Below are 26,227 nucleotides of genomic sequence, written 5' to 3'. Positions count from 1 at the left end.
ACGATATGAAGCCCTTTCTGGAACTCAATAGAGTATCTGTTGTGAATTCCCTGTTTTTTCAAAGACCTCTTTTCCTCTTTCTACAGATCAATCTCTTAGGTAGAATCTGTTGTATCTAATCTATGTTAATCTGTTTAATAACAGGTGTTCGATATAGCAAAAATGGTCAAAAAGATCGAAAGTGTGATAAATGTCGGATAAATGTCCAGAATTCCAAATATTTAATTGATTTCAGTGTCGTTTACTCGAGCAAAAATTGTGGCCAGTGACATTTATTCGAAGTGGACTTTCTTTGAGATCAGATTTTCAATACAAGAAAGTCATTAATTGGTTTTATTCAAAATCTGTTTTTAGACTTTGCTGAGTTATTGAAATAATGACTAGATTTACTGAGTTGTAGACATTATGTGATTTGCGTGAGTACCTAGATTTATGCTTTTGCTGATGACCGTTATGGTCGTATCAGCTGAAATTAGTTCTGTTGTAGCTCATCCGTCTTCTATCCTGTTTGAGGATGATCGTTGTGATTCAGCAGCCTCGATGAGTTGGCTTCCAACTGATGAGATTCGTCAGTCTTGGGGTAGCCGACCCAAGGGTTATGGAAAGTGGGGGTATACTGCTAATGTTCCTCCGTACGTTCCACCCTATCAGACCACTGGTCACCCTGCTGATGTGTTTGACGGTGAGGATACTACTGGTTTTATCTGGAAAACCATTTCCATTGTTAGTGAGAGTTGTCATAATAATACTGATAATTGCCAGATGCTGACGATCAATGGAGATAGGATTGCTGCTTATAACCAGAAGGAAGGTGGACGTAGATGTTCTGGTTGTCAAGGAGTATCTACGTGCACAGATGATGTCTCTGCCCATCCTGCCTGTTCCACAGCTATGTGCGATTGGTGTGAGAATCTGAGTGCTTCCATGGTGTTCGATACCCAGAAGCCCGCTCTCATTCAGGCTATCAATGTGACCATTCAGAACGAGCGTCGTTCTCCTCGTACTATTGTAGTGTACTATGCTCGTGACAGCATTTCTGGTCCTTTCTATGAATTCACTACTTACAACATGTCTTATCTCATTCCTGGAGAGGTGACACTTGAGGCATCGAATCATAAGCCTGTTGCTGCTCGGTACTGGAAGCTCGAAATTACTTCCAACTGGGGAGATCCTGAGAACGTTGAGCTTCTGGAGATGAAGTTCTTTGGCCAGATCCTCTCAGAGTCTGTTGCTGCGAAGTGGGTGGATTCGACGAGTACATGCAGTTCCCCTGCTTTGTCTACCTCTGTTCTCGACTTTGGTTTTGCTACAACAAGCGACAATCAGCGTCAACTGGATAATGGTGAGTTCAAGCTGGAGATCGATGGTGTGCAGCTGGGTCCTTACACGATTGTTGTAGAGGCTTCGAAGCTTCGCAATGATCTTTACGCTGCTGGTTTCCCTACAACTGTGACAAAGTATGTTCTGGTCGAAGGAACCAGGACTGGAAAGGGTTTCCGTGTATCTTTCTTCTCTTCGGTATCAAGGCCAACAGTTCTGATTCGTAACGCGCAGACCTTGATCACTGGTCTTATGCAGTTCCCTACGGATTTATATGTGTTGGACGAGTTCATCGAGGCTGACAAGCCCGAAGCTTATTGTTATGATAAGAACAAGGCAGTAATCCTGTCGACGTTTGCTTCGGTTCCTGAGAGTCAAGAGGCTTCTCTCTGTCTGGGAGGACTCAAATCAAATCAGAATGTAATTGTTTATGGTCTGAACACTATCTCTCCGTCGCAAGGTCCTATCGGAGGTATGGTGACATTACGTGGTACTGGAAACATTGCGAAGGACGCTCATCTGGTTGTTGTGGATAGTTCCGTGACCGCTTCGGAGGATTGCTTGAGTGCTACATCGATTCTAGCAGAACCGTTCTTCGTCTTTGAGAATGACACTATTAGTATGACCATTAATACTTCTATGGCGATGTCTGGAGCTCGTTTCTGTATGTATTATGACAGTGGTATTGCCGCTATTGTTCCTACTGCGTTTATTGATATTGAGGAGCCTATGATCACCTCAATTGTGACTTCAAATTGTGGTTATGCTGCTGTTGGTATGGAGTCTGTGTCTATTGTTGGCTCGGGTCTGGGTATCGGTGATGAAGTCTACTTTGCTAATGGAAATTGTAATGAAATGGGCTTGATCGCTGGCTCTGGTATTGTATCAGGTGTTGCAGATGGTATGTACACGGTGGATACTACTTTCACTCAGACTGGTCTTTATCATGTGATTGCCAATTTCAGTGGTTTGTGCATATCCTTCTCTGAGAGGACTATCACCATTGTTGAGATCACACCATCTTCTTTCCAGTTGTATGAGAATTATCAACAAGACTTAGAGATCACTGGAACTCGTTTCACTTCGAATGATGCTATTTCCTTCGTTCAGAATGGTGAGGCACTTTCAATTGAGTCGTCTGTCCGGACTGTCACATCGACTGGAGATCGTATTGTGTTTAGCATCCGTGTGCTGAGTCCTGCTGATGATGGTGAGTACCATCTTCTCTATCATATGGCTGCTTGTGAAACCCCTTTCGATCTGAATCATGTCTTTACCTTCCGTACTGTGTCTGAGGTCACAACCATTGTGGGAGTGAGATCTATTGCATTTAATACAGCTATCATTAACGCGGCAACTTCGATTACCTTGAAGGGTATTGGACTGAATGCTCTGGATTCTGCCTATTATGTAAATGAGAATGGTGATCGTGCTATTGTCAGTTTCGGTGAGACTTCCTCGGCTGAGCGCAATGGTACAGTGACCTTCACAGCGATTGGTGACTATCGTCTTGTGTATTCCTTTATTGAAGGAAGTGCGGTTGTTTTCTCCTTCAGTGTGTCTGTATCGTCGATTTCGTATGTGGAGGCTAATGGTGTATCAAGTGAGATACCTCTTGCTGTGAAGGGTATGCAGACTCTCATTGAATATTATGGTTATGGTATTCATGATACTGAGCGTGAGAAGACGTACTACAAGTTGACTCCGAATGCAGATTTGACTGGAGGCAATAGTCCTGAGGATGCTAAGTATTGTAGTGGCCGTGCTGTAGCTTCGCATGGTCCATATGTGACTGTTATGCCCTTCGATAATCCCATGGATACCATCTTCGCCTTTGAGAATGGTGGTCGTTCCAGTGGCTTGAATCATTGGATCATATACGATCTGAAGAATATCACTACCCTCCATCGGTTTGGTATGTTCATCAATTCCGTATTCTTCCCTCAGTTGCCTCGTGATTTTGAGGTCCAACGTCTGGTGTCGTGCTATGAGGATTCCTGTCTGTTTGATGCCGACTCTGCGAAGATGGATGCTCCTTGGCAGACGGTGCTGTCTGTAAAGGATATGCCACGAGACAATTCCCAAGAGGGTAACTTTATGTACTGGGATTTGGACCACGATTCCACAGCTCGTTATTTCCGTTTGTTGATCACGAAGAACTGGGGAAGCACTGTGTTCACAAGTGTGATCCAGATTGATTTCATTGGATCAAAGGCTGATTCTGACAACATGAACCGTGCTCTGTGGGTGGACCCAGGAAAGAATTGTACTGATAGTAGAGACTTCTGGTCGGTGAGCTCTCGCGGTCATTCGACCATCCAGGCCTTCACCGACTCAGGACTGAAGGATCTGTGCTTTGATTTCACGAGTCCTCGTGGTGTTGTGGATCCTATGAAGGTTGATACCATTCAGATACGTGTCGCTAATGTGGGTTCAATGGCTAATAGTTCTGTAGCTTCTCATATAAGTATTCCTATGGAGTTTGATACTGTGTATGGCAATTCTGGTGATCGTGTCAAGTTTGCTTTGCCTGGTTCTACCCAGGATAGTGACTGTTGGAGTGCATCCAGTCAATCGTTCGGTTCTATTGAGGATAAACAGACTGTTACCTTTGAGTTCGATAAGGTGACTCACAGAGGATCCTTTGTTCTTAAGAGTAATGGTGTGAACACTGTTCCTATCTATGTGGATGATACGGAGTTGAAAGTCGCTACCAAGATGGAGCAGCTTCCTACCATCGACAAGGCTTCTGTGCATATTCAGCGTAGCGGCCAGTACACGGTCAAGTTCACGATCACGGTAGTAGAGCCTGCTGGACCTCAGCCAGAGCTGGAGGTTGTTTTGCCATCGAGTCCTTCTTGCCGTAAGTGTACTTCGGTTACGACCTGTGATAATGAGCGTTTCATCTATGATAATGTGAATGGTATTCTCCAGATTGTGAATCCTGATTCTGCTTGTTCTTTCAGCGATTTTGAGCTGAACCGTGAGTATGTGTTCTCTACTCCTTCCTCTTCCTTCGCTTTCATTCTGACATCTTTTATCTTCGATGGTAACAACAAAGGAAAGTCGATTGTGGCTACAGCTGTGGATCACACAACATTCGACTTTGTAGCCACTTCGATTCAGACGTGCCCTGAAACAGATAAGTGTGAGGATTTTGCCGCTACTGTGTTGGCATCCACTGTGGATCACATGACTATTGGTAATGGTGCTGTTGGTGAAGTGAGTCTTTCGGAGGGTAACAAGGTGACTACCAATATCATGTTCACATACAATCCTGCTTATACCAACCTAGGTGCTCCTCTTTGTTACAAGTTTGGGTCAGCTCCTTGGAAGATTTATCCTGATATCAAGGTTGATTTACACAGTGTGGTCGATGTAACTCCTCGTGAAATCGTGGCTGGATATCCTACGACGGTTCTGGTGACAGGAACACCTGGCTCCATCAAGATGAACGACCTTGTGCGTGTGTTGAAGAGCGGTGAAGATTGTTATAATGGAGACTTTGCTTCGTTCATCCATAATGGAGTAACTGTGAATACCCTGACGGTACAGAAAGATGGAACGGTTGAGATGGCCTTTGTATCGGATTTGGAGCCTAGTTCCAGCTGGACCCTCTGTTACCAGTTCGCTAATAGTAGTGTGTTCGTCCATTATTCTAACATCCGGTTTACTGTGATGAGTCTGAAGAGTGTGGAAGCTACTGTTCCTTCCATGGCAAAGAATATTATCGTTGCAAATCAGAACAAGTGGTTTACAATCACAGGTAACTCGTTGACGCTCTATGATGTTCTATTCTTTGTTCCTTATGGCCAAGCCTGTGACCCTTCATTGGCTAGCAATACTGTCATCAGTACGAACGATAAGATTCTGGAGAGTTCGACCATGTTGAAGGTGCGTCTGATATTCCCAGAACCTTCTGTATCCTCTCAAGTGCTGTGTTACCACTTCGCGAACGACTTGGATTCGAAATACTACAGGTTCAATCACTTCACGATGAATGTAGTGGACATAACTGGTGTGACACCTATGGAAGGATATGCTGGTGAACCAGAAATGAATTACGTGTTCTCAGGTATCTGGCCCCTAGAGTATACTCTCAGTGATTCTGTTGAATGGATTCTAGAAAGTGATAATACTGTGCGAATGCCTGGTGTGGTGTCTCGAATTAATCTCCAGTCCAGCTGTGATGTGAAGTTTGATGTACACGGTCGTTACTATCTGTCATATCGTTTTGGTCAGGAGTTGGCGAAGGAGTATCCTTCGATCACCATATATAGTCTGGATGTGCTTTCTATTCGCAATCAACATGCGATTGTTGGATGCTTGTATAAGCCAGAGATGGATATCGATTACTTCCGATTTTTAGAGGGATCAACGGACTTCGATTCAGTGTCCTTCAAGGTAGTTGGTGGATCTTGTATGAATAGTACTGATAGTCTGCCTATTGATGGCAAGCGTGAGGAGCTGGTGAATCGTGCTCCTGTGTCAGGTGTATCTTCGTCTCTTGCTTCCTCTGAATTCCTTGTGAAGGAGTCTGAAGGAGGTGAATATAGCTTGTGCTACCACTGGAACAATGTTAAGACAATCGATTATCCTACTCTTACGACGTTCTTCCACAAGTTCGATGGATTCACTTCGAGTACTGGGGATTCTTCTGTAGTGTTGGTGGGAGGCGTTGAGAAGGAATTGGTGTTGAGCGGTAGTGGTCTTAGCGAAGGAGATCAGATCCGTCTGATCACTCCTCGTGATGTGGATTCTCCTATGTGTTCACGCTACGTCAATCATGGTGATGATGAGTGTGAGACTCCTTTCGAGAACAAGACATTCTATGTGACGGAGGACGTTAAGGTGTCGATGAAGGTGGATGCCATTCCTTCGGGATCTCTTCAAGTGTGTTACAAGTTTAAGGATCTGGACTACTTCGTGAAGATGCCCGTATTCGTCACGGTTGCTGGTCTGACTAGTGTGTATGTAAGCGATGGTTCTGCCAATGTCATGGTTGTGGAGTCTCCCAAGACCTATACTTTCAATGGTTTGGGTGTTAGTGTAAATGATAAGGTGTATTGGGGTTCGGTGTGTAATGGACTTGGGGCGGATCAGAAGCATCCCGAGGTGTCTCTGGATGAGAACCGCAGTGCTACTTTCTGCTTCCATGAGACAATTCAGGATTCTGCAGTTCTGTGTTACAAGCATGGTAATGAAGATTATCATGCTTATCCTGCGTTCTCGTTGACGGTGAAGAAGATTCAGGGAATGACAACGGTGTCGACAACTGATACTGATGATTTGGCTATTGTGGATCAGCCTAAGACTGTTCAGTTCACTGGTACGGGTATTTCGGATAAGTCCAATGATGTAATTCGCTGGGTGCGTGGTGATTCTTGTGATTCAGAGGTGGTGCCTCTGATGTCCTCCATGACTGTGGAGACGAATATGCTCTCTTATTCAGTGGAGGAGGATGAAGCTGAGCGATACAAGATGATCACGTCTCGTGCTGATCGTTTGAAGAACGCTTTGAAGAATGCAGATGCAAGTGCTCATTCTGTGAGTGTGGATGTGAATGGTCGTGCTACATTCAGCTTCGCTATGGATTCATCAGAGCAATCAGATGAACGCTTCTATCTGTGTTACAAGTTCGGCGAGGAGCCATTCCATTTGTATAAGGATATTCGAATGCGTGTCTTTGATCTGTATGATGCTCGCAGCTACAGTACAGATGAAAAGATTGATGATAAGTATCTAATTGTTGCTGGGTCGAAGGCAGATGTGGAGTTTACTGGTTATGGAGTGAATGTTGGAGACCGCGCTTACTGGGTGAAGAGTGATCGTCCTTGTCGTACCAAGTATGCCTTGCCAATCAGCAGTGACCATCTATATGATGAAAATGTGGTGTCTGTTGACAGTATGCATTACACATCAGTGATGTTCACTCAAGGCTATGAGGAGTTGGTGTCGCTTTGTTATCAGTTCGGTAATGAGGAGCCAAAGCGATATGACTTCCCGTTCCGTATTGCTCGTGTGAACGCGATCCATAATACAGATGGGGAGCAATCCTTCGTGACGTATGTGGATAGTGAGGCTCGTTTCTATGGTTTCAATCTGGGTGTGAGTTCGACTCCCGATCATTTCTCTTTGACCAGTGGCAATGATTGCTCTAGCGATCTGGTGTCTATGGTGGACTTAACAACAGGTCAGACTGGCACAGTTGCTTCTATCGATGCTGATGGAAAGGCTCATATTCGTTTCTTGCGTGGAGGTAACTTCTCATTGTGTATGATCTTTGGTAATGAAGCCACTGTCCATTATAAGGATGTGACTATCACTTCACACTCTGTGGAGGAGATCATTCCTTGGTGGACTCGTGAGGAGGTGGAAATGGGTTACAGTATGAATCGTGTGGCTGTGAAGGGTGTGATGAAGAAGTGGAACGTACAGGGAGCTTTTGAGGAAGGCGATCTGTTGAGTTTCGCCATGAATGGTGATTGTTCTGGTACTCTAGCTCGTCTGCGAGTTCCTTCTTCAACTCGGGATGTCCAGGAGCTTCCAATCCTGTACGATGCAGATAGAGCCAGATACTACTTCGATGTTGCTTTTGTTACCGGTTCTGAAGTGTTCAAGATGCCTTTCACTGTCTGCTATCGTTCTCGTTCCGATCTTCTCTTCTATCCTACGCTGATGACGATCGAAGTGATGACAGTTGAAACGATCTCAACTGATGTGGGTTCGAACACCACTGCTGTGGTTGGAAATGCCAAGAATCTGCAGTTTGCCAGTGAGCAGAACTATGGAGTGCAAGCTATGGATAAGGTCGGTTTCAGCGAGGTGGAGGACTGCTCAGTTCTCGAGAGTAATACTATCTCTGTGGATGAGAAGCTGGATGCTACTATTCTGTTTAACGAGGGTGCTGCCAGTTCCTATTATATCTGCTATCAGTTCCAGGGTCAGCCTTGGTACCGTGTACCTAATATTGAAATGCGTGTATACGATGTCCTTGAAATGAATGCTGTCTGCACAGATTGTTCAAATAGTGTCTCAGTGATGTATATTGAGAAATCATTCGATTTTGTTGTGAGTGGAGGTCATGACGAGGGAGTTGAGGAGTACGCAAAGTGGGTCTATGGTGACGAGGGATGTGATGGTAAGACTGCCTTGTTATCACAGGTGAGTGCTTCTGAGGCTCGTGACTATTCTGGGGATCTGGTGGAGATTGAGAAGAGTCGAAGTGAGTTGGCAACAAGAGTCTCGGAACTGATGGCCGAGTCTGTGGAGAGTCTTAGTGCTTTGCGTGTGACTGGAAGCAGTACTTCTATGACCTTCCTGCAGAGTTCATATGCTGGAGTTGACAATAAGTTCTCTTTATGTTACAAGTTCGGTCAGGAGCCATTCAAGATGTATCCAAACTTCCAGATGACAGTTGTGGGTATTGACTCCATCATCTCAAACAAGGGTCTTTACTCAACATTGGTGGCTGGTGTGCCTGAGACATGGACCATTAGTGGTTTTGGATTCAGTGATAAGGATAAGTTGAAGCTGGTGCGTGGTACCGACTGCAGCAGTGAGACTGTGGTGGAAGAGACTGTGTATGGTAGCAACCCAATTGAGGCCTATGTGAAGGATTTGATGGTTCCTACAGCTGAGGAGGGAACTTTGACAGTGTGTTGGAAGTTTGAGGATGATGAATATTCCTTCATGGCCAAGTATGCTATCTCTGTGTATGATATTACTTCCACTTCTCGTGTATTAGCTGTGGAGGGAGTGCCATCCGTGTTTAGTTACACGGGTACTGGAGTGAAGGAAGGAGATTTCGTGCGATACACAACTGGTGATAGTTGTGATTCGGGATATGCTACATTCAATGGTATTCCTGATAAGAAGGTGGATGAAAACCACTCTGTGGAACTCAGTTTCGATGAAGCCAGTATGAAGGATTACAAGCTGTGTTATAAGTTCGATGAAGAGCCCTATAAGTTATATGATATTTCTGTTGAAGTAGCTACTGTTAATGGATTGTATTATGGAGGTCAGGAGTATCAGTCGATCTCCCTCTCACTTTCAGAGAACTATCGTCTGAGCGTTATGGGTATTAATCTGCATGCTGGTGATCGTGTCCAGTTCGTTCCTGAAAGTTATACAAGTTGCGACATGATGGAGGAAAATGATCCTCCTCTGTTTGAGAGTCCTATTGTAACAGAGGAAGACATTGATAAGGAGCGTGTGGCATTCGCTTTTAGTAATGCGACATCGTCAGGAGTCTACAAGCTGTGCTACGCTTACAAGAACGAACCTGAAGTCTTCCATCCTTACTTCATGGTGACTCTTGTGTTCCAGGGTGTAGCCAGTATCACTTCGGATTATGGTGATAACTTCTTCCTGGTTGTGGGTCATACTAAGACATTTGCTGTGAATACTACTTATGGAACAGGCAGTGGAGATAGAGTATCTCTGACTGCTGGACTCACTTGCAACGAGGAGAATCTGATTGCTTTGAATGAAGCTGGTGACAAGAGTGTCACTGTGGATGCTGATGGTCATTTCTCCATGACTATTCAGGAGTCTTCTGCCTTTGCTGAGATCATGAACCATAATGCTAGTTGCTTCGCTATGTGTTACAACTATGAGAACTCGCCAGATACAATTTTGATGAAACGATTCTGCTACACTGTGGGTTCTCTGAACGCGGTCACAATACAGACAATCCAGGGTCAGACGAAGAATGTACAGGTGTCTGGTTATATGATGCGTGAGGGCGATTCGTATGGATGGACGGAGACCAGTGCTACATCATGTGAGGAAACGGAGCGCCTTCCTTTCTATCATTCTAAGAATGGTGAAAAATTCCACTCAACTGTCAAGAGTGCTCAGTTCTATGATGTCCCTACTACTGGCTATACTGAGGAAGATGGAACGGAGCTGTTCAATCTGTTCTCATCCTTCAAGGATGCGAACTCGTTCGCTGTTGTGGATGAAGTGGATCTGGAGACTAATCAAGTGACAATTCATTCGGCTCTGGATGGTATGGAGGGCATTCCTTCTACTGCTCGTATTTGTTACAAGTTCGCAAATGAGCCTACTTATCCTTTCGATGTGGTTCTGAATGTGGTTGCTGTTGTGGATGTCCAGCCTAGAATCTTTGCCAATCATCAGGAGGCTTCGTTGAATGTGACTTTGAGTGCTGCTGTTGAAGGTGCTAAGGTGAAGTTTGTGGATGCTAGAGAGACATGTGATAGCGTGAACATCCTTACAGTTGATGGAGAGAGTGAGTTTGCTGCTGGAGCTATCTCTGGTGAGATTACTTTGATTGGTGAGATTGCTTCTGAGTACATGATGTGTCTGCGTTTGGCAGAAGGAGAGTATCATGCTTATCCTGAAATGACAGTGCGTGTTGTTGACTTCCAGCTGGAGCCTGTTAGTTTTGTAGTGGCTGACTTCAGCACCTCGTTGAATGTGCTTGTGGCTAGTGGATTGACGATGCAGGACAAATGCTACTTCACCACTAATTCTGAGTGTGATGAAAGTAGTATCGTAGAGATTGATGGAATGACGTTTACTCCGATGGCAGGTTCAGTGTCGGTCACGTTTATGAACTCTGCGAAGAATGTAAATCTGTGTTATGTAACGGAGGGTCTGGATCCAGTGCTTCTGCAGACCAGTGTGATTACGGAGGTAGCTCAACTTCTTCATGTTGAGGGACTGAATATGCATTATGCTATGCTCCCCGACAAGGTGGAGAAGCAATTGCGTCTGTATGGAAGTGGTCTCATTACAGGAGAGTTCTGGCTGTCAAAGGATGGTAGTTCATGCAGTGATATCGAGGATCGTTTGCCTTTGATGAATAATGACCAGAGCTCAGTGATCGTTGGCGAGCATCAGAACAATGTGTTCATAATCCAGCCTCATTCTCAGAGTGACGAATATCATCTTTGCTACTCCTACCGTACTTCCGAAGTGAAGCCTTATACCAAGTATCAGTTCTATTCCATCTCTGTGATATCAATTTATCCTCGTGAGGTTGGTGACGATGGCGTGGCTGTAGTGGGTGCTGAGAAGGTGTTTAACATTATTGGATCTCGTCTGACTGAGGATGATTATCTTGGTTGGTCTCGTACGGAAAATTGTACAGATATGGTACCTATTAAGGAGAATGATGGTGTGTACACACCTCTATTGATGGATTCTATGAAGCATCTCTACTTCAAGGTCACTTTCAAAGACAATTCGTATTCGGCTCCTGATCATCAGTTCTACTATTGCTTTAACTCACATCTTAATGGTAATCTGCCTGTATCTTTCCGTATGACTGTCTATGAGATGACCGAGACGCAGTGGTCTCAGGGTTCTGCTGAGTACAACGAGGAGTCTGCTACCTTCTTGAATGAGAGAGGTGAGCACATGTCTGTAAAGGGTTTCGATCTGGAGAAGGGCAAGGCTCACTATGAGGTGAAGTTTACTGCTCAGGGTAGCGATGAAGTCCTTGAGGTTGTGGGTGCTACATCTGGAACTGGTGACCGTCTTCCTGCATTCACCACATTGCCTGAGGCGGATAATGAGAATAGAATTACTGATGAGGAGAAGATTGAGGGATTGCGCTCACGTCTTAAGGATGCTCAGGACGTTGGTACGGTCGTAATGGTGAATGAGGATCCTTTGGTCGAGGGATTCGGTAGTGCCACGAAGGAGGTGCGTTTTATGGAAGGACTGTCTAGTGACGTGATGATTGAGCCTCACTTCAAGTTCGGTTATGAAGACTTTGCTCGTTCAGAGAAGGCTGCCTTCAAGTTGTATCATATCGATGATCTGCGTGGCGTGGAAGGATCAGCTCATGATGTTGTGGTCGGTGTACCGAAGAGGTTCCAGTTTGTTGGATATGAAGTGACTGCTGGAGATAAGTTCTGGTTCGTGCAGCCATCAATGTCTTGTGAGGACACTACAGCTTATGCCACCATTGTTTACAAGGATGTTACGGCTCGTCAGGCTGTGACGGTGTCTGCTGAGGATACTACCTTCGAACTAACCTTCTTGGATGCTGTTTCTAATTTGACTTTGTGTTACCAGTTCCATAACCGTGCTGATTATGTACTGGCTCCTGATGTGATACTGAAGATGCACACCATCAACAGTATTACCCCCACTAGTGCTACTTACAACAAGTGGACGACTGTAGACTTTGATACCATTGGTGTGTCTTCTGGAGACAGAGTACGTTGGGTGTCAAGTAGTCAGACTGATTGTACGCAGAACATTGTGGCTTCGGATGTCATTGAGGAGTCGGATATCATGGAGGAATCGATGACACATAAATTCTTCTTCTCGCGTTTGGATGGTAGTATCACTGCAGTGAATCTTTGTTATCAGTTCGGTGAGGAGAGCTGGAAGATGTATCCTTCGCTCACCATTCAGTTGCGTGAGATTCTTTCAATTACACCTCAGGATGCTGTACGGGATCTTCCTCGTACGATCACTGTGGAGGGTTCGGCCATGGAGAGTACCGATCGTTTCGCCTTCGTGTCTGTGAGTGAACACTGCTGGAACCTGGATCTCAGTGCTGGTGTACAGGCTACTGCTTCAGCAAACCGTGTCGTATCGTTCGTATGGACATTCACGGGTGAGGAGACACAGTACAAGTTCTGTTACATGACTGGCTCTGCCTGGACGGAGTATGACGATCAGGGATTCTTGGTGGAGGTGTATTCTGTGAGTGCAATGCCTACTGAAGGTGAAGGTGCTGATACGATTCTTGTTAAATCGATTCCAAAGAGTTTCAAAGTGGAAGGAAACGGAGTTAATCGTGTGGGTAACCGTGTCTTCTTCGTGCCTTCTACTGCTGAAAATTGTTTGGACATGAACTATGATATTGCTGTGGTGTCAGAGGGCAACTCTACTTATCGTCTTGAGACGGAGAAGACTTCGGGTTCTTATGCTCTTTGTTATCAGTTCTTCGGATTCCCCACGGTTATGTATAGAGACATTGTGAAGAATGTGATCAGCTTCACGAGTATTACTACCACTGTTGGCGATGTGGCCATTGCTGTGAAGGACATGACAAAGCCTTATGGAGTGCAAGTGGAATCGGTGCCATTGGGTGGATCAGATACTATGTGGTTCTCTGCAGAGGGTACAAATTGTGCTGAACCTGTGCAGTTAGTGTGGGAGGATGGCACAGAGAAGACAGAAGTGGACTTCACGGATGCTCCTACAACGGTATCTCGTGAATTCGGCTTCAAGGCATCAGGCTCTGTAGAGGTATGTTACAAGTTCTTCGACGAGTCTGTGCTTGCTACTGGTATGTTGATCTCTGTTAAGGAAGTTACAGCTGTTACTCCTGATTATGTGTACGACAGTGTGCCAAGTGCAATGGTGTATTCGGGTGTGGGTATTGCCAATGGCGATGTGGCTCGTTGGATTCTTCATGGTGAGACCTGTACATCTGCAAATGCTTCTGTGGGTAGTGTGAGCGATTTCATATCGATTCATACGATCACTCCTGTTACTGCTGAAGGTGAGTTCTATGAGTTATGCTACGAGTTCAAGAACAGTGCTCAGACGAAGCACTACGCTGACATCACGATGACTGTAAAGCCAACAGATATTGAGGATGTGACAGTGGGTTGCAAGAAGTATGTGGAATGGAGTGTAACTGTGGATACCACTGTGGCTCCTCAGACTGTGACCATGACCTATACACGTGAAGATAGTTCTGTGTTGTCTTTCACACTAAACAAGGACTACACACAGACTGAGATGGCCCAGAATATGCCTTCTTTCGGAGCTGTGCGTGTTACTTATGTGTCTGCTTCAGCTACAGAGGGAACCTATCTCTTTGTGTTCTTGGATGATGAGTGTAGTGATGCTTCCATGGAGTCTAACTGTGTGTTGGCGTTGTCAGAGGTTGCTGCTGGTGTAACGGTGGAGCGCAAGCGTCTGATCAACGAGTGCCAGGCAGCTACGGATGTTCCTAAGACTGTCATTGTGAGTGGAAGTGTTGGCTCCAATGATCGTATGGCCTTTGTGGATTCGGAGGAGATGTGTACAAAGGAGAAACTGATGGAGAACTCGACCTTGGTGTCTAACTGTGTCGTTTCTTCTCGACAATGCAGTGCTCAGATGACTTTCACTGAGAATACACACAAGGATTTCACCTTCTCACTGTCTTGTACTGCAAATGAGGCTTACTCGACCACTGAGGGTTTGCTTGTGGCTCTCCGTTTAGACAATCAGATGTCGGCATTGTATTCAAGTGGCAAGTTCATCAGCTTCACTCGTAGCCGTGTCATGAAGGAAGTGTCCTCAATCACGATTGCTGATCTGGAGGCGATGGCATCGGAGTTTGTGGGTGTAAAGTCGGCGGAGGTGGAGTCTACCCATCCTAGCTTCTGTCCTACCACTGTGGGTGAGACGTACACACATACCATTGTTCTGCATGGCGTTTATGATCAATTCCCTGCTGGTTCTCAGCCTGTGAAGGTGGTGTTCTATGAGTTGTCGGGTAGCAATTATGTGGAGACAACATCGACCAAGTTCACAATGGCTTCAGTGGTGTCGAGTTATGGAGCTCGTACTAAGTCTCTCTGTTACATGTTCAACGAGTCTGTGGTGAAGTTCTATCCCAACACTGTGATGGAGGTGTATGATCTTGGTTATCCTGTGGTTGGAACGGAGAATGAGAGTACCGGAGGACTGTATCACTCTACTGGAAGCGACTTTACAATCTCGTTCGATGCTGTATCGGATCGTTGCAAGCCAGAGTCAGTAATGTCCTTTAACATTAGTGATCGTCCTTCTATTGGTGGTCACTTCATGTACTTGTCGAACTTCCACGAAATGCTGACTGATGGTGCTATGGACTCGACTGGAAAGCTGGGACCTGGCGAAGAGGCTTGGATGATGCCTGATTTCGTGAAGTGTGTGAAGGTTAATAAGTTGTACTGGTTACCAACGAGAGAGATGAACCATCGTGTGCAGAGTATGGAGAGCCAATCTTCGAACAGTCTGAAGGGACCATGGTCTCCATCGAAGACAATGAATATTAATACTGTTTCTGAATCTCTGAATGGTTTCTATGGTTTGGATGCTAAGGGTCGTTTCATTAAGATGCACTTCCATAAGTCAGTGGCAGATGATTTCTATACCATTTCGGATCCGATATTTGTGGGACAGAATTGTGATTATGCTTCTTCAACGGATATCAAGCCTCTTGTGAGTCTGGTATGTAGCAACCCATCGAAGTGTGGTAGCTTCACTACTATAATGCCTCTGGATACTTGTTCACGTTCTGCTGTAATAAGCGGATTGCCATTTGGAGAGTACAGCATGAGATACAAGGTGTCAGAAGAGGATGAATGGACAACGATTCCTAACTACACTGGAGGTGTAGATGTTACGATGTTGTCAGCCATCCAGCCGGAGCGTGTGGTTGCTGGTGAATCGAAGGTGGTCACATTGACACTGACATCTGGAGGTGTGGCTCAGAATGGAGATCGTATCCGCTTCGTAAAGAACCCGACTGGCTTCACAAGCGAGAATCCTTGTGTGGAGTATGGATATCCTCTGCCTGAGACAATGACTATCAGTTTCGTGCCTGCGACAAGTGAGCCGAGTGAGCAGCACGAGGCAGTGACTAACGGCAATGATTTCACATCTCTGTTGGCTGCTGGTGATAAGGTGATTGTGGTGAACCGTAACGATAAGAAGTCTTACAAGATGACGATCAGTAGTGTGACTACTGAGAGAATTACATTTGTGGAGTTCCTAGAAACAATTGATTCCTCAACGGAGTTCGTGCTGCAACTGTTCAATGAGTATGAGTTGGAGGTGGTTGATGGCGTAACTCGCACTACTAAACCTGTGGGTTTCAAGACCTCGAACTCGGATGTTACTGTCTGCTATATCCGAAAGCCTGTGGAGAGCAATGTATGGTATTCTCGTAACAATGGTTTCCATGCTGTAGCTGTGGAAACCTTGAGTGTGGAGGGTGTACAAGATCCTGCTAAGACCATCATGGTTGTGAAGGATCAGCCTGTGACAATCCAGTTCCATGGTGTGGGTCTGCGTTATGCGGATCGTGCCTACTTCGTGGAGGCTGGTACTGAGTGTAATGCTTCTACCGAGAAGGAGTTGAATGCTTCGGAGACGTTCACGTATGGTGACTTCACTTTCGAGGAGGCAAAGGAGTACGAGCTGTGTTACATGTACTTGAGTACTATTGCTACTGGTGACGATTATGTCTATTATAAGGTGCCAACTGTGCGTGTAGCTGTACACACTGTGATAGCTGCTGCTTCTGTGGATAAGGGAAGCATCACTGGATTTGTGGTTGATTACGAGAAGGAGATCACGTTTACGCTTGTGGAGTTCGTGTCTTCTGTTAATACCTTCTATGCAGTACCTGCTACAGCAACAGTCTGTTCTCCTGAGGAGGCTATGGGCATGAATGTGACTGCTCTCTCGAGTAACACCTTCAAGGTGACGTTCCTTACAGTGGGATTGACTGTTGGCCAGCCTCTCCAGTTGTGTTTCGTCTTTGGTAATTATCCTGCTCAGCTGTATCCTTCGATCACCTTCACGGTATCTGAGTTGTACGGACTGACTGGTAACCTGGTGGATCAGGACGGTTTTGTGGATCAAGCGGTGGCGAATGGTGAGAAGCCTCTGAACCTGTATGGTATGCAGCTCGCTACTGGAGACTACATCAAGTTTATCAACAATAATGAGGAGTGTGATGTGCATACTGGTTTCGGTCGTCGCTTGCCTGAAGTGGTTCATCCAGAAGATGATCCTCAGGCTTCGATTGTGACTTGTCCTGACAACAGCAACTTGTGTTCATCGACTCTTCATTTCTCGAGAGAGTCTCGTGATAATGTACACGCTTGTTATTGGTTCAGTAAGGATTCTGGTTACTGGAAGAGTTATCCTTATTCATTACGTATTACCTTGCCTGGAGATTTGTCGTTCACTTCTGTGGACAATATGGATGATCGCGGCTTGGTTGCTGGTCAGTCAAAGCGTTTCCAGATCCGTGGTAATGGTGCTACCTACGAAGATACGGTGTATTTGGTGAGAGGATCGGCAAGTTGTGTGGCTGCAAATGCCCTGGATGGACGTGTGTTTAAGACTTCAGTAATGGAGATTGATAATGCCTTTGCTGTGGTTGTGGATCTGGAATATGTGACTGCTGGCGATGACTTTGGTCTGTGCTATCAGTTCTCTACGTTGAGTGCATTCAATGATAAGGTGAGTGGACGCTTCCATGTGTCTGCTATCACTGGTATTGATGCTACTTTGACTTCTGGAAGCAGTACGACTGCTATTGCTGGTCATACAAAGATGTTCTACTTCTCTGGCAGTGGTTTGGCTATTGGTGATATGGCTGGATGGGCTACAGATGGTGAGGAGTGTGGTATCGCTCATTTTACGAGTGTTGTGGAGGAGAATGGTTCCTTCTATGCTCCTTCTGCTTTCTCTACAGAGGATGCTGGAAAGACATTCTCTCTGTGCTACAAGTTTGTGAATGAGAACTGGATGCGCTACAATGCTACACAGGTGACTATCAAGCAGTACTATGGTCCTGATTCAGTGTCCCAGGGAGCTGCGAATGTGCTTGTGATGAATACTCCAAAGGTCTACTATTTGACGGATACAGATGGATCGTATGGATACAGTACCAATGATGAAGTCCATCTTGTGTTGGACTCCAATGAGTGTCAGAATGCTTCTGCCTATGTGTACACTGCTCCAGTGGTGGCTCGTTCTCGTTCTGGTTCTCAGTACCAATACACTCTGGATCTGCCAAGCTCACTAGCCGGCAAGACCTGCTATGTCTGCTATGCCTTTGACAATGAGACTCCGTTTGCTACGGGTGATTCCATCCGTGTGAAGCACATGCCTGGATTCGTGGGTGTGTTAGAAGGTACATCGGTAGATAGGGAGCAGAGTCTCAATACTGCAGTTCTCAATGTGGAGAAGAGATTGGTGTTCCCTTCAGGCAATAATATTGATAGTAGTGATCGTTTCGCATTCGTGTCTTCAGCAGAAGAGTGTGAGTCTCTGACGGAGTTCAGCAACATCGTCTCACAACAGTCGACTCTGTACGTAAGTGTGTTGTACACTGATCTCACGGCTGTCAACACTGAGTTCTTCGGATGTATGAAGTTCGGTTCGGAACCTGCTCTGTATCTACCTTCCATTACGATGGTTGTGAAGAGCTTCACCGATGTATATGCTGTGGAGGGAGCTAACGATGTGGTGGTGTTGTCTGTGCCAAAGCAGTTCGTGATTGAGTCGGAGGGAGGTGCTCAAGGAGATAGTGTGGTTGTGGCCTCCTCGTCGTGTGCAGATGTGAACGCTTCAAATAAGATGAGCTTCCCTGTGGTGAGTAATGGAACCCATCTGTTGACAACAATCACAATCAATACTGAGGATACAGTATCTGCTACCAACTCGAACTGGTTCTTCTGCTATAAGTTCATTTCGGAGAAGCCTGCTGAGACATCTGTACGTCTGTCAATTCTTGGTTTCACCAGTGTTGATGGCATGAGTGTGGATACTGGAGACAAGCTGAAGGTAGTTGTGAAGAGAGAGAAGGTGTATTCATTCTCTGCTGCTCAGGGAGCTGCTGAGAATGATCAGGTTGCTCTTGGCTGCAGTTGTGAGACTCTTCTCTCTCCTGTGGTCAGTCTGGATGCATCGTTGACTGCTTCTCTGATGTTGACTTCAATGCCTTCCTGCACAGTTGGATTGTGCTACTACTTCGGTGTTGAGTCCCCTGTGTTCTATAGTTGGCCTTTCACTGCCTATGAGCTGACGAGTGTGAATGATCAGACGGAGGTGACTCTGGATCTGATTACGGGTGTCACAACATCTCTGACGTTTGCAGGTGCTTCAAGCGAGAATGATCAATTCAAGTTCGTGCCAGTGTCACAGCCTTGTGTGAGTACGCTAAATGATTACAGTGATGGATTTGGTGATGTGTTACCGAACACTTTCGTGGAGCAAGTGTTGGAGACTGAAGATGGTACTGCGACAGTGGTGAAGCTGAACGACGAGAGTGATATAACAGTGTACTTCAAGTCGATGCAGTCGTCTGTGGTTGATGGAGTTGCTGTTGGATTGACTCCGTTCATCATTGGAGGTCATTATGTGTATGTGTCGGATTATAAGCCTGATACACATCGTATGACTTTGACAAGCAAGGTGGATGTGAAGGTGAATGATGTGGTGAAGATGGTTCATGCTACCTCCTTGATGCCTGTCTCAACGAATACGAATGTCTATAAGGGTGATGTAACATTGCCAATGACTTCGGGTACTGTGGATCAGTTGAAGCTGTGCTATGCCTTTGCTGGAGATGCCTTCTTCGCTTATGATGCATTCAAAGTGAATGTTCATGAAGTGGTACCTGCACAGACACGTGTGAGTGGTTCTGTGTCTCGTGTGATGATGGAGAATATGAATAACGAGTTGGTGTTCACTGGAGTGAATATGAAGAGTGGAGATTTCCTCAAGTTGGTCGATGTGAATAAGGAGTGTTCTGCTGAGGCAGCTATGGAGCCTTTTGTGGTGACATGTACTGAGGAGACATGCTCAACTGTAGTCACGACAGAGAGGACGGGATCGTTCAAGTTCTGTTACATGTTCACAGGTGTTGGTGTCCAGAGTAGTACATATTCGATGGATATCATTGGTGCTTATGTTGTATCTCAGTCGTCTGAGCAGAATGTGTGGTTCAGTGTGGCCAATCAACCTCATGTGATATCATACGTCACAACCAAGGGCTCTGTATTCATGCAGACTCGTGTGCCTCGCTATGTGGAGATGAACAACAATGGATTCATCGTGAATGGACTTCTAGATACTGTGCTTCAGGAGAGTGGTGAAGTGACTCTGGTGAGTGCTTCGACAGCTAATGCTGAGTTCCGTTTCACTTCGGATCATATCACAAATATACTGCCTGCTATCGAACTGTTCCGCGTGCACGTCCAAGTGAAGCAGTACGCGACTGCAACATGGACTGTGACTGTGTATGCTGGAGAAACTGCTCTGATGACTCAATCGCTTTTGATCAGCACTGATGGCAAGTACACATTTGATTTCAATTCCCTCACAACGGGTTGGGATGTCACAGCTCTCCAGACTGGTGAACTGAGCTACTCGATTCGTGTGACGACATTATCAGCGGCAATCTGTACTCTTGTGCAGACCTGGAGCGAGGCTACATTCTCAATGGATGCTGTCGAGTCGTTCAAATACGTGCAGACATCGTGCTCGGATGAGGCTGTGGCTTCAGCTGTACTGAACAGTGAGAACACTGTGAGCTGGATGTTCTCTCAGGGCTATAACAATATGTTGAAGCTTTGTTACAGTATTGGAGGATCTAGTTTTGTGGACTGTGGTATGGACTACAGAATGCGTGTTGGAGAGATTACGGATGTGGAGCCACTGATGGGCGCTCCAGATCGTGTGGTGGTTGGCATTCCCAAGACATTCGTGTTGGATGGTTCGTGGATTCAGGAGAATGATGAGGTGTTCTACAATGTGGGCACCGTGTCGACGGAGACTTTCCTTGTCTCTGAGAATGGTACATTCACGCTGTCTCTCACGGAGTCGACGACTACGGAACCAATGATGATGAACTATCGCTTCAATACTATGCCTGTTAAGACATATCCGTTCTCTATTACACAGGTCTATGTGTCTTCTGTGACAATGTCTGGTGAGCCTGGTTATGCTGTGGTAGGCAAGCCGGTGACTGCTCTGATTAATGGAAATGGCTTCACAGATGCTGATTCAATGTGGTTCGTGGAGAGTTCAGAGGACTGTGAAGAGGAGACGACTTTGGCTGCAGTGACAATGAATATGATTTCAACTTCAATACAGAATGCTCAGTTCATATTCAGTGAAACTGCTGCTGGCAAGAGTGTGAAGTTGTGCTATTCGTTTGGTATGGAAGGTGCTATGGCTGTTACAGAGCCTATCTTTGTGATGGACTTCAGTTCTGTGACAGTGTCTGGAGAAGGCAATATCAATACGGCTGTGGCCAATCAGGAAAAGACGATGGTTCTGATGGGTGAAGGTCTGCGTGCTGGTGATGCTGTGTCGTTCCATGTTACTGCTGATTGCTCTTCGCCTGCTGTGGCTTCGTTCCCCGTGATGAGCGAGAATGGAGTGTTCACAACAACTTATATGTTTACAACTGGAAGTAACGGAGTGAGCTACACGTTCTGTTACCACTACGGAACCAATGCAGAGAATGTGGTGCCCTATCCTACGTTCAACGTAGTTGTGAAGGCTTTCACTGCCTTCTTGGACACTATGCAGGAGACGAATATCTCCTTCTTCGTGGCTCATAACGAGAAGCCTGTCCGAGTGACTGCTGATGGTTTCGCTGCTGGTGATATGTTAGCATTCATAGCTGGCGAGTCATGTTCTGGACTTCTGTCTCTTGAGGTGAATGGTGAGACTGCTACTTCGATTACTCTCCAGGGTCAGATGACCTCGGTGAAGGTGATGGACGAAGTGGCTTCGGGAGAGATCTACTTGTGCTACAAGTTCGGTTCAGAAGAGTTTGTGCGTGTCCCGACTGCCTATGTGTTGTATTCCTTGACGGTGACTGCAGATGAGGACATGGATGTGAGCAGTGCTGTGGCTGGTCAGACCAAGACCTTCTACTTCCAGCGTAGTCATGTGAATGCGGACGATTACTTCTACTTCGTGCCTGAGAGTGCTACTCCTACGGTTACAGGTTGTCCTTCGAACGAGATGATCGTGGAGATCGGTTATTTGTACATTGGTACAGAGACTTCTATGAGTCTGACGTTCAATTCGACTAGCAATGGAGAGAAATATCAGTTGTGTTACGTGTTCGCTGGTGAGGAGTCACTGTTGCTCGGAAGCAATGGTGCTTTCCAGCCTGCAAAGTGGGATCTGATGATTAAGGGAGTGACTTCATTCGAATCGGGATCTGTGGTTGCAAAGCAGTACACTGAGGTGCCTGCTGAGATATCAGGAGCCAGTGAGGATGATAGTGCTTGGTTCACTGAAGAATCGGATTGTTCGACTCCTGTGGAAGCTGATGTGGTGACAAATGCTACATACATCGCTGTATCTATGGATGCTCCTACTTCGACTGCTCTGAAGCTCTGCTATAAGTTCGCTGGTAACCAAGTCTTCCTGTATGAGAACTATGCATTGACGGTGAAGGGACTGATGACGATGAATGCTACCTCGGGTAGTGATACGATTGCTATCTGGTTACGACCCAAGACTCTGACCTTCTCGGGTATTGGAGTGGCTGCTGGAGACAAGATCAAATTCGTGCCTTCTGGCCATGGTTGTGATGAGGAGGTGGACTTCATGAGAGATCCTAATGAGGTATCGCAGTCTGTATCCTTCTACACTCTGAATGAGGAGCTGGAGGCGGATACCTACTTCGCGGAGGAGAGCACAGAAGAGGCTCCTTATCAGTTGTGTTATCAGTTCGCTGGTCATGACTGGATGCATTATGGACCTGAGGGAGAATATGGAGTGAGTAGTCCTTTCTATCTGATTGTATTTGGTCGTCCTGAAGTGTCACCTTCTGCTGGAGCAAAGAATGTGTTTGTGAAGGGTGAAGAAAAGACTTTGGTGTATTCGGGTGTGTTGATCACAGCGCAGGATATCATTAAGGTCGTAGAGGGAGCAGACTGCAGCAGTCCTGCTGTGGCTGCAGCCTTTGATAACATGGTACTGGGCGAGTCTCACGAACTCCGCTTCCAGTTCAATGAGGATGTGTACACAACCATGGACCTTACGATGTGCTTCCGCTTCGCTGAGGATGACCTCTTTGTGTCTCTGTATCCGATTTATGTGAAGACACTCACAGGTGCCGCCTTTGCTTCGGGTCATTCTCAAGTGCTTGTGGCTCGTCAGCCCAAGGTGGTGGAGTTGACAGGAGTGGGTCTCAGCGCTAATGATACGGTGATGTTCACATATACTAACTGTGAGAATGCTGAGTTTGCTTTCCCTGTAAATGCTACTGAGACTGCCTTCGAGTCGACAGTGATGGTGGATGCGCCTACAACACAATCTAGCTTGTATCTCTGTTATGTGTTCGGATCAGAACCTGGAGTGCGGTATGATGTATTGAGCTTCTCTGTGAAGGGTATCACGGGTGCTGAAGTGGTAGATCATCCTGAGTATCCTGTAACTGTCTTCGTACAAACAGAGGAGTCTACTGTGGCCTTCACTGGATTCGGTTTGTCTGCTAATGATGATGTGATGTTTGTGACTGCTGGATCCTCGTGTTTGAATGCTATCCGAACCCAGAAATTGAGTACGGATTACAAGATCCAGTATCAGTTCACGGAGGCTGAGACAGAACAGGAGTATGATGTATGTTACGTCTTCACTACTGGTACTGTGTCCGAGGCTCCAATCAAGTATGAGGAGTATTCATTCGTTGTCCGTTCTGTGCCTGCTGTTCGTTCTGTGGTCCCTGCTCTCTCTAGCAGTGGTGCTGTGGTCGACCAGGAGAAGGAGTTTGTTGTGGAAGGTTCCTCTCTTGCTGGAATTGGTGACATGGTGGTGCTTGTGGAAGGAGTCGATTGCTCGGGTGAGATCCTTTATGAGATGCCTGTTAGTACAGAGAAGACGTTCAATGTAACCTTATCGGAGCCTAGTGAGTCTGCTCTCCAGATGTGTTATGTGTTTGCTGGTATGGATCGTCGCTTCGCTCTGAGTGCTTTCACAACGAAGACAGTGTTGGATTTCATTTCTCTGAATGGTAACAACACTAAGGTGACAGCCAACATCCCTCGTTCTTATCGTATTGAAGCTATTGGTGCTGGTGTTGGTGATATGGCGAAGATGGTGATTGGTGACAATTGTGATGCTGGTGAGTGGATGGAGGTCATTGATGGTATTGTCCAATTCAGTCTTGACTTTGCTTCGGAGCCTTACAAGCTGTGTTATCAGTTTGTGAATGAGGAGCCTATGATATATGATGACATGGTGGTAATGGTGATGTCTGTGAATGAGTTGATTGTTGATGATGGAGCTCGTAACGATGCTGTCTTGTTCAATGAGGATAACGAGATTACAATCACAGGTATGGTGTTCCCTGGTGACCGTATCTTCCCACTTCCTGACCCTCTTAATGAGGGTAAGACTTCTGAGGATTGCGTGAACGATGTGACACTCGATGACTATTATGAGAAGGATGCAGAGGGCAAGTTCCATGTATCTGTGGCGACAGCGGGACGTATTTTGATTTGTTATTGGTTCGAGGGAGAGGCCACTCCTTTCCTCACACAGTTCAATCTCACTGTTCTGGGTGTGTTTAGTGCTGAAGTCGTGTCCAATGGAGTGCGATTGGGTGGTTCTTACAGTGACTCATTTAACCTGTGGGCTGTAAAGAATGTGACTGCGAACTTGCGTCTTTTCACTACGGATACTATGGTTCATGAGAGTCGTTACAAGTGGGTGGATGATGAAACTACGGACTGTGCTACTGCGCCTGCTATGGGTATGGAAGATGCTGATGAGGGTGTAGCCATGGAATGGGATGGTGAGTCCATGCATCACGAGTTCTCGTTCACAGAGGTATCGACACAAGAACATGATTGGAAACTGTGTTACAAGTTCAGTGGTAAGAAGTGGGTATCCATGAGTGATCAGTCCTATGGAGCACCCTACATGCCAATTCGAATGCAGTCTCGTGGTCTCTTGTCTATCACGGATGAGTATAACAGTGGTGAAGTGTATGAGATCATTCCTCATGTCCAGAAGATCTGGATTGTAAATGTGGCGCCTAACATTACACGCACTGATAAGATGCGTTTGGTGAGTGGCACAGATTGCAATCAGTATGTGGAGGATGAGAAGGATGTGGAAGGCTGCATGGTGACCTGGACTCTGACAAAGACTCCTAGGCTTCCTCAGTTGAATGTGTGCTACGGCTTTGGCAACGGTGAGGATAACTTCTGGGTGTTGTATGAGGAGTGGCCTGTGGACGTGCTGTATGTATCTTCTGTGATGGCTCCTGGTAATAAGAATCTACTCTATGTCAATAGTCCGAAGGAGTACACCTTCTCCGGCTCCAATGTGGATCGTCTGGATGCTGCCTATCTTGTACCTGCTAGTGCTGTCTGCAGTAACTCAAGTGCTGTAGCATGGTCGCCTGTCTCAAATGCTAAGGCTTTGTTGATGGTTCAGGAGGCCGTTGAAGAGACCTTGATGCTGTGTGTCCACTTCGAGGATCAGGATGATGTCAGTGTGACACCTGATAATAATCCCATCCTGCTAGTGACAGTGGTAGAGGTGAATGCTCTGGAGTCTCTTGATGGTTACAGTAAATCGTCAGCTGTAGTGTCTCAGGGCAAGAACTTCCGTCTGCTTGGTTCTCATCCTGAGTTGGTGAGCAACGTGATCTTCACAACTTCGACATGTGAGAATGTGTTCAAGGAGTTTGCTGTGACGAATGGAGCCTTCGTGGGTATCTTCGATCAGCATTCTGAAGGTGTGGAACTGAATATGTGTGTGAAGTATGTGGATGAGGAACCTATGGATACTGGTATCACCATGTCTTTGAAGGCATTATTCCCTGTGGAGGTGAACAAGGGAGATAGCAGAGTGTTAGTGTGTGGAACCGAGAAGACTTTCCGATTCAAGGGTTATGGAATTAGCGAAGAGGATACTGCTGAGTTCGTGATTGCAACCTCAGTTAACCAGGATGAAGAGTAAGCTTATGTATTTGATTGTTTGTTTTGAATCTCATTACTTCATAGTATAATAGATCATAGGTGCTTCTAAGTTTTCAATACCACTCATCAGTTCCCTAGAGATAGGAATGGATTACTTGGTAACACAATCTTGCGATTTGAAAAAAGACTACAAACAAACAGGTCACAAAGACAAAACTATACGAATCAATAGG

At 45.9% G+C, this 26,227-nt stretch overlaps 1 protein-coding gene across 1 annotated transcript; it reads left to right on the top strand.

Annotated features, from left to right (window-relative positions):
* Positions 1-376: 376 nt before the first annotated feature.
* On the top strand, positions 377-26,034 carry JH06_1475 (hypothetical protein; the record flags this gene model as incomplete). The annotated part of the gene is made up of 3 exons (XM_014672777.1): positions 377-396; positions 429-13,253; positions 13,284-26,034. The coding sequence occupies 3 exons, from the start codon at positions 377-379 to the stop codon at positions 26,032-26,034; spliced, it is 25,596 nt and encodes an 8,531-aa protein (XP_014528263.1).
* Between the last annotated feature and the right edge of the window lie 193 nt (positions 26,035-26,227).

The sequence above is a fragment of the Blastocystis sp. subtype 4 genome, assembly GCF_000743755.1.
Source record: "Blastocystis sp. subtype 4 strain WR1 chromosome Unknown seqid_0075, whole genome shotgun sequence".
Classification (NCBI taxonomy): domain Eukaryota; class Bigyra; order Opalinata; family Blastocystidae; genus Blastocystis; species Blastocystis sp. subtype 4.
The sequence above is the reverse complement of the archived record's forward strand: the minus strand, read 5'-3'. Positions and strand labels throughout refer to the sequence as shown.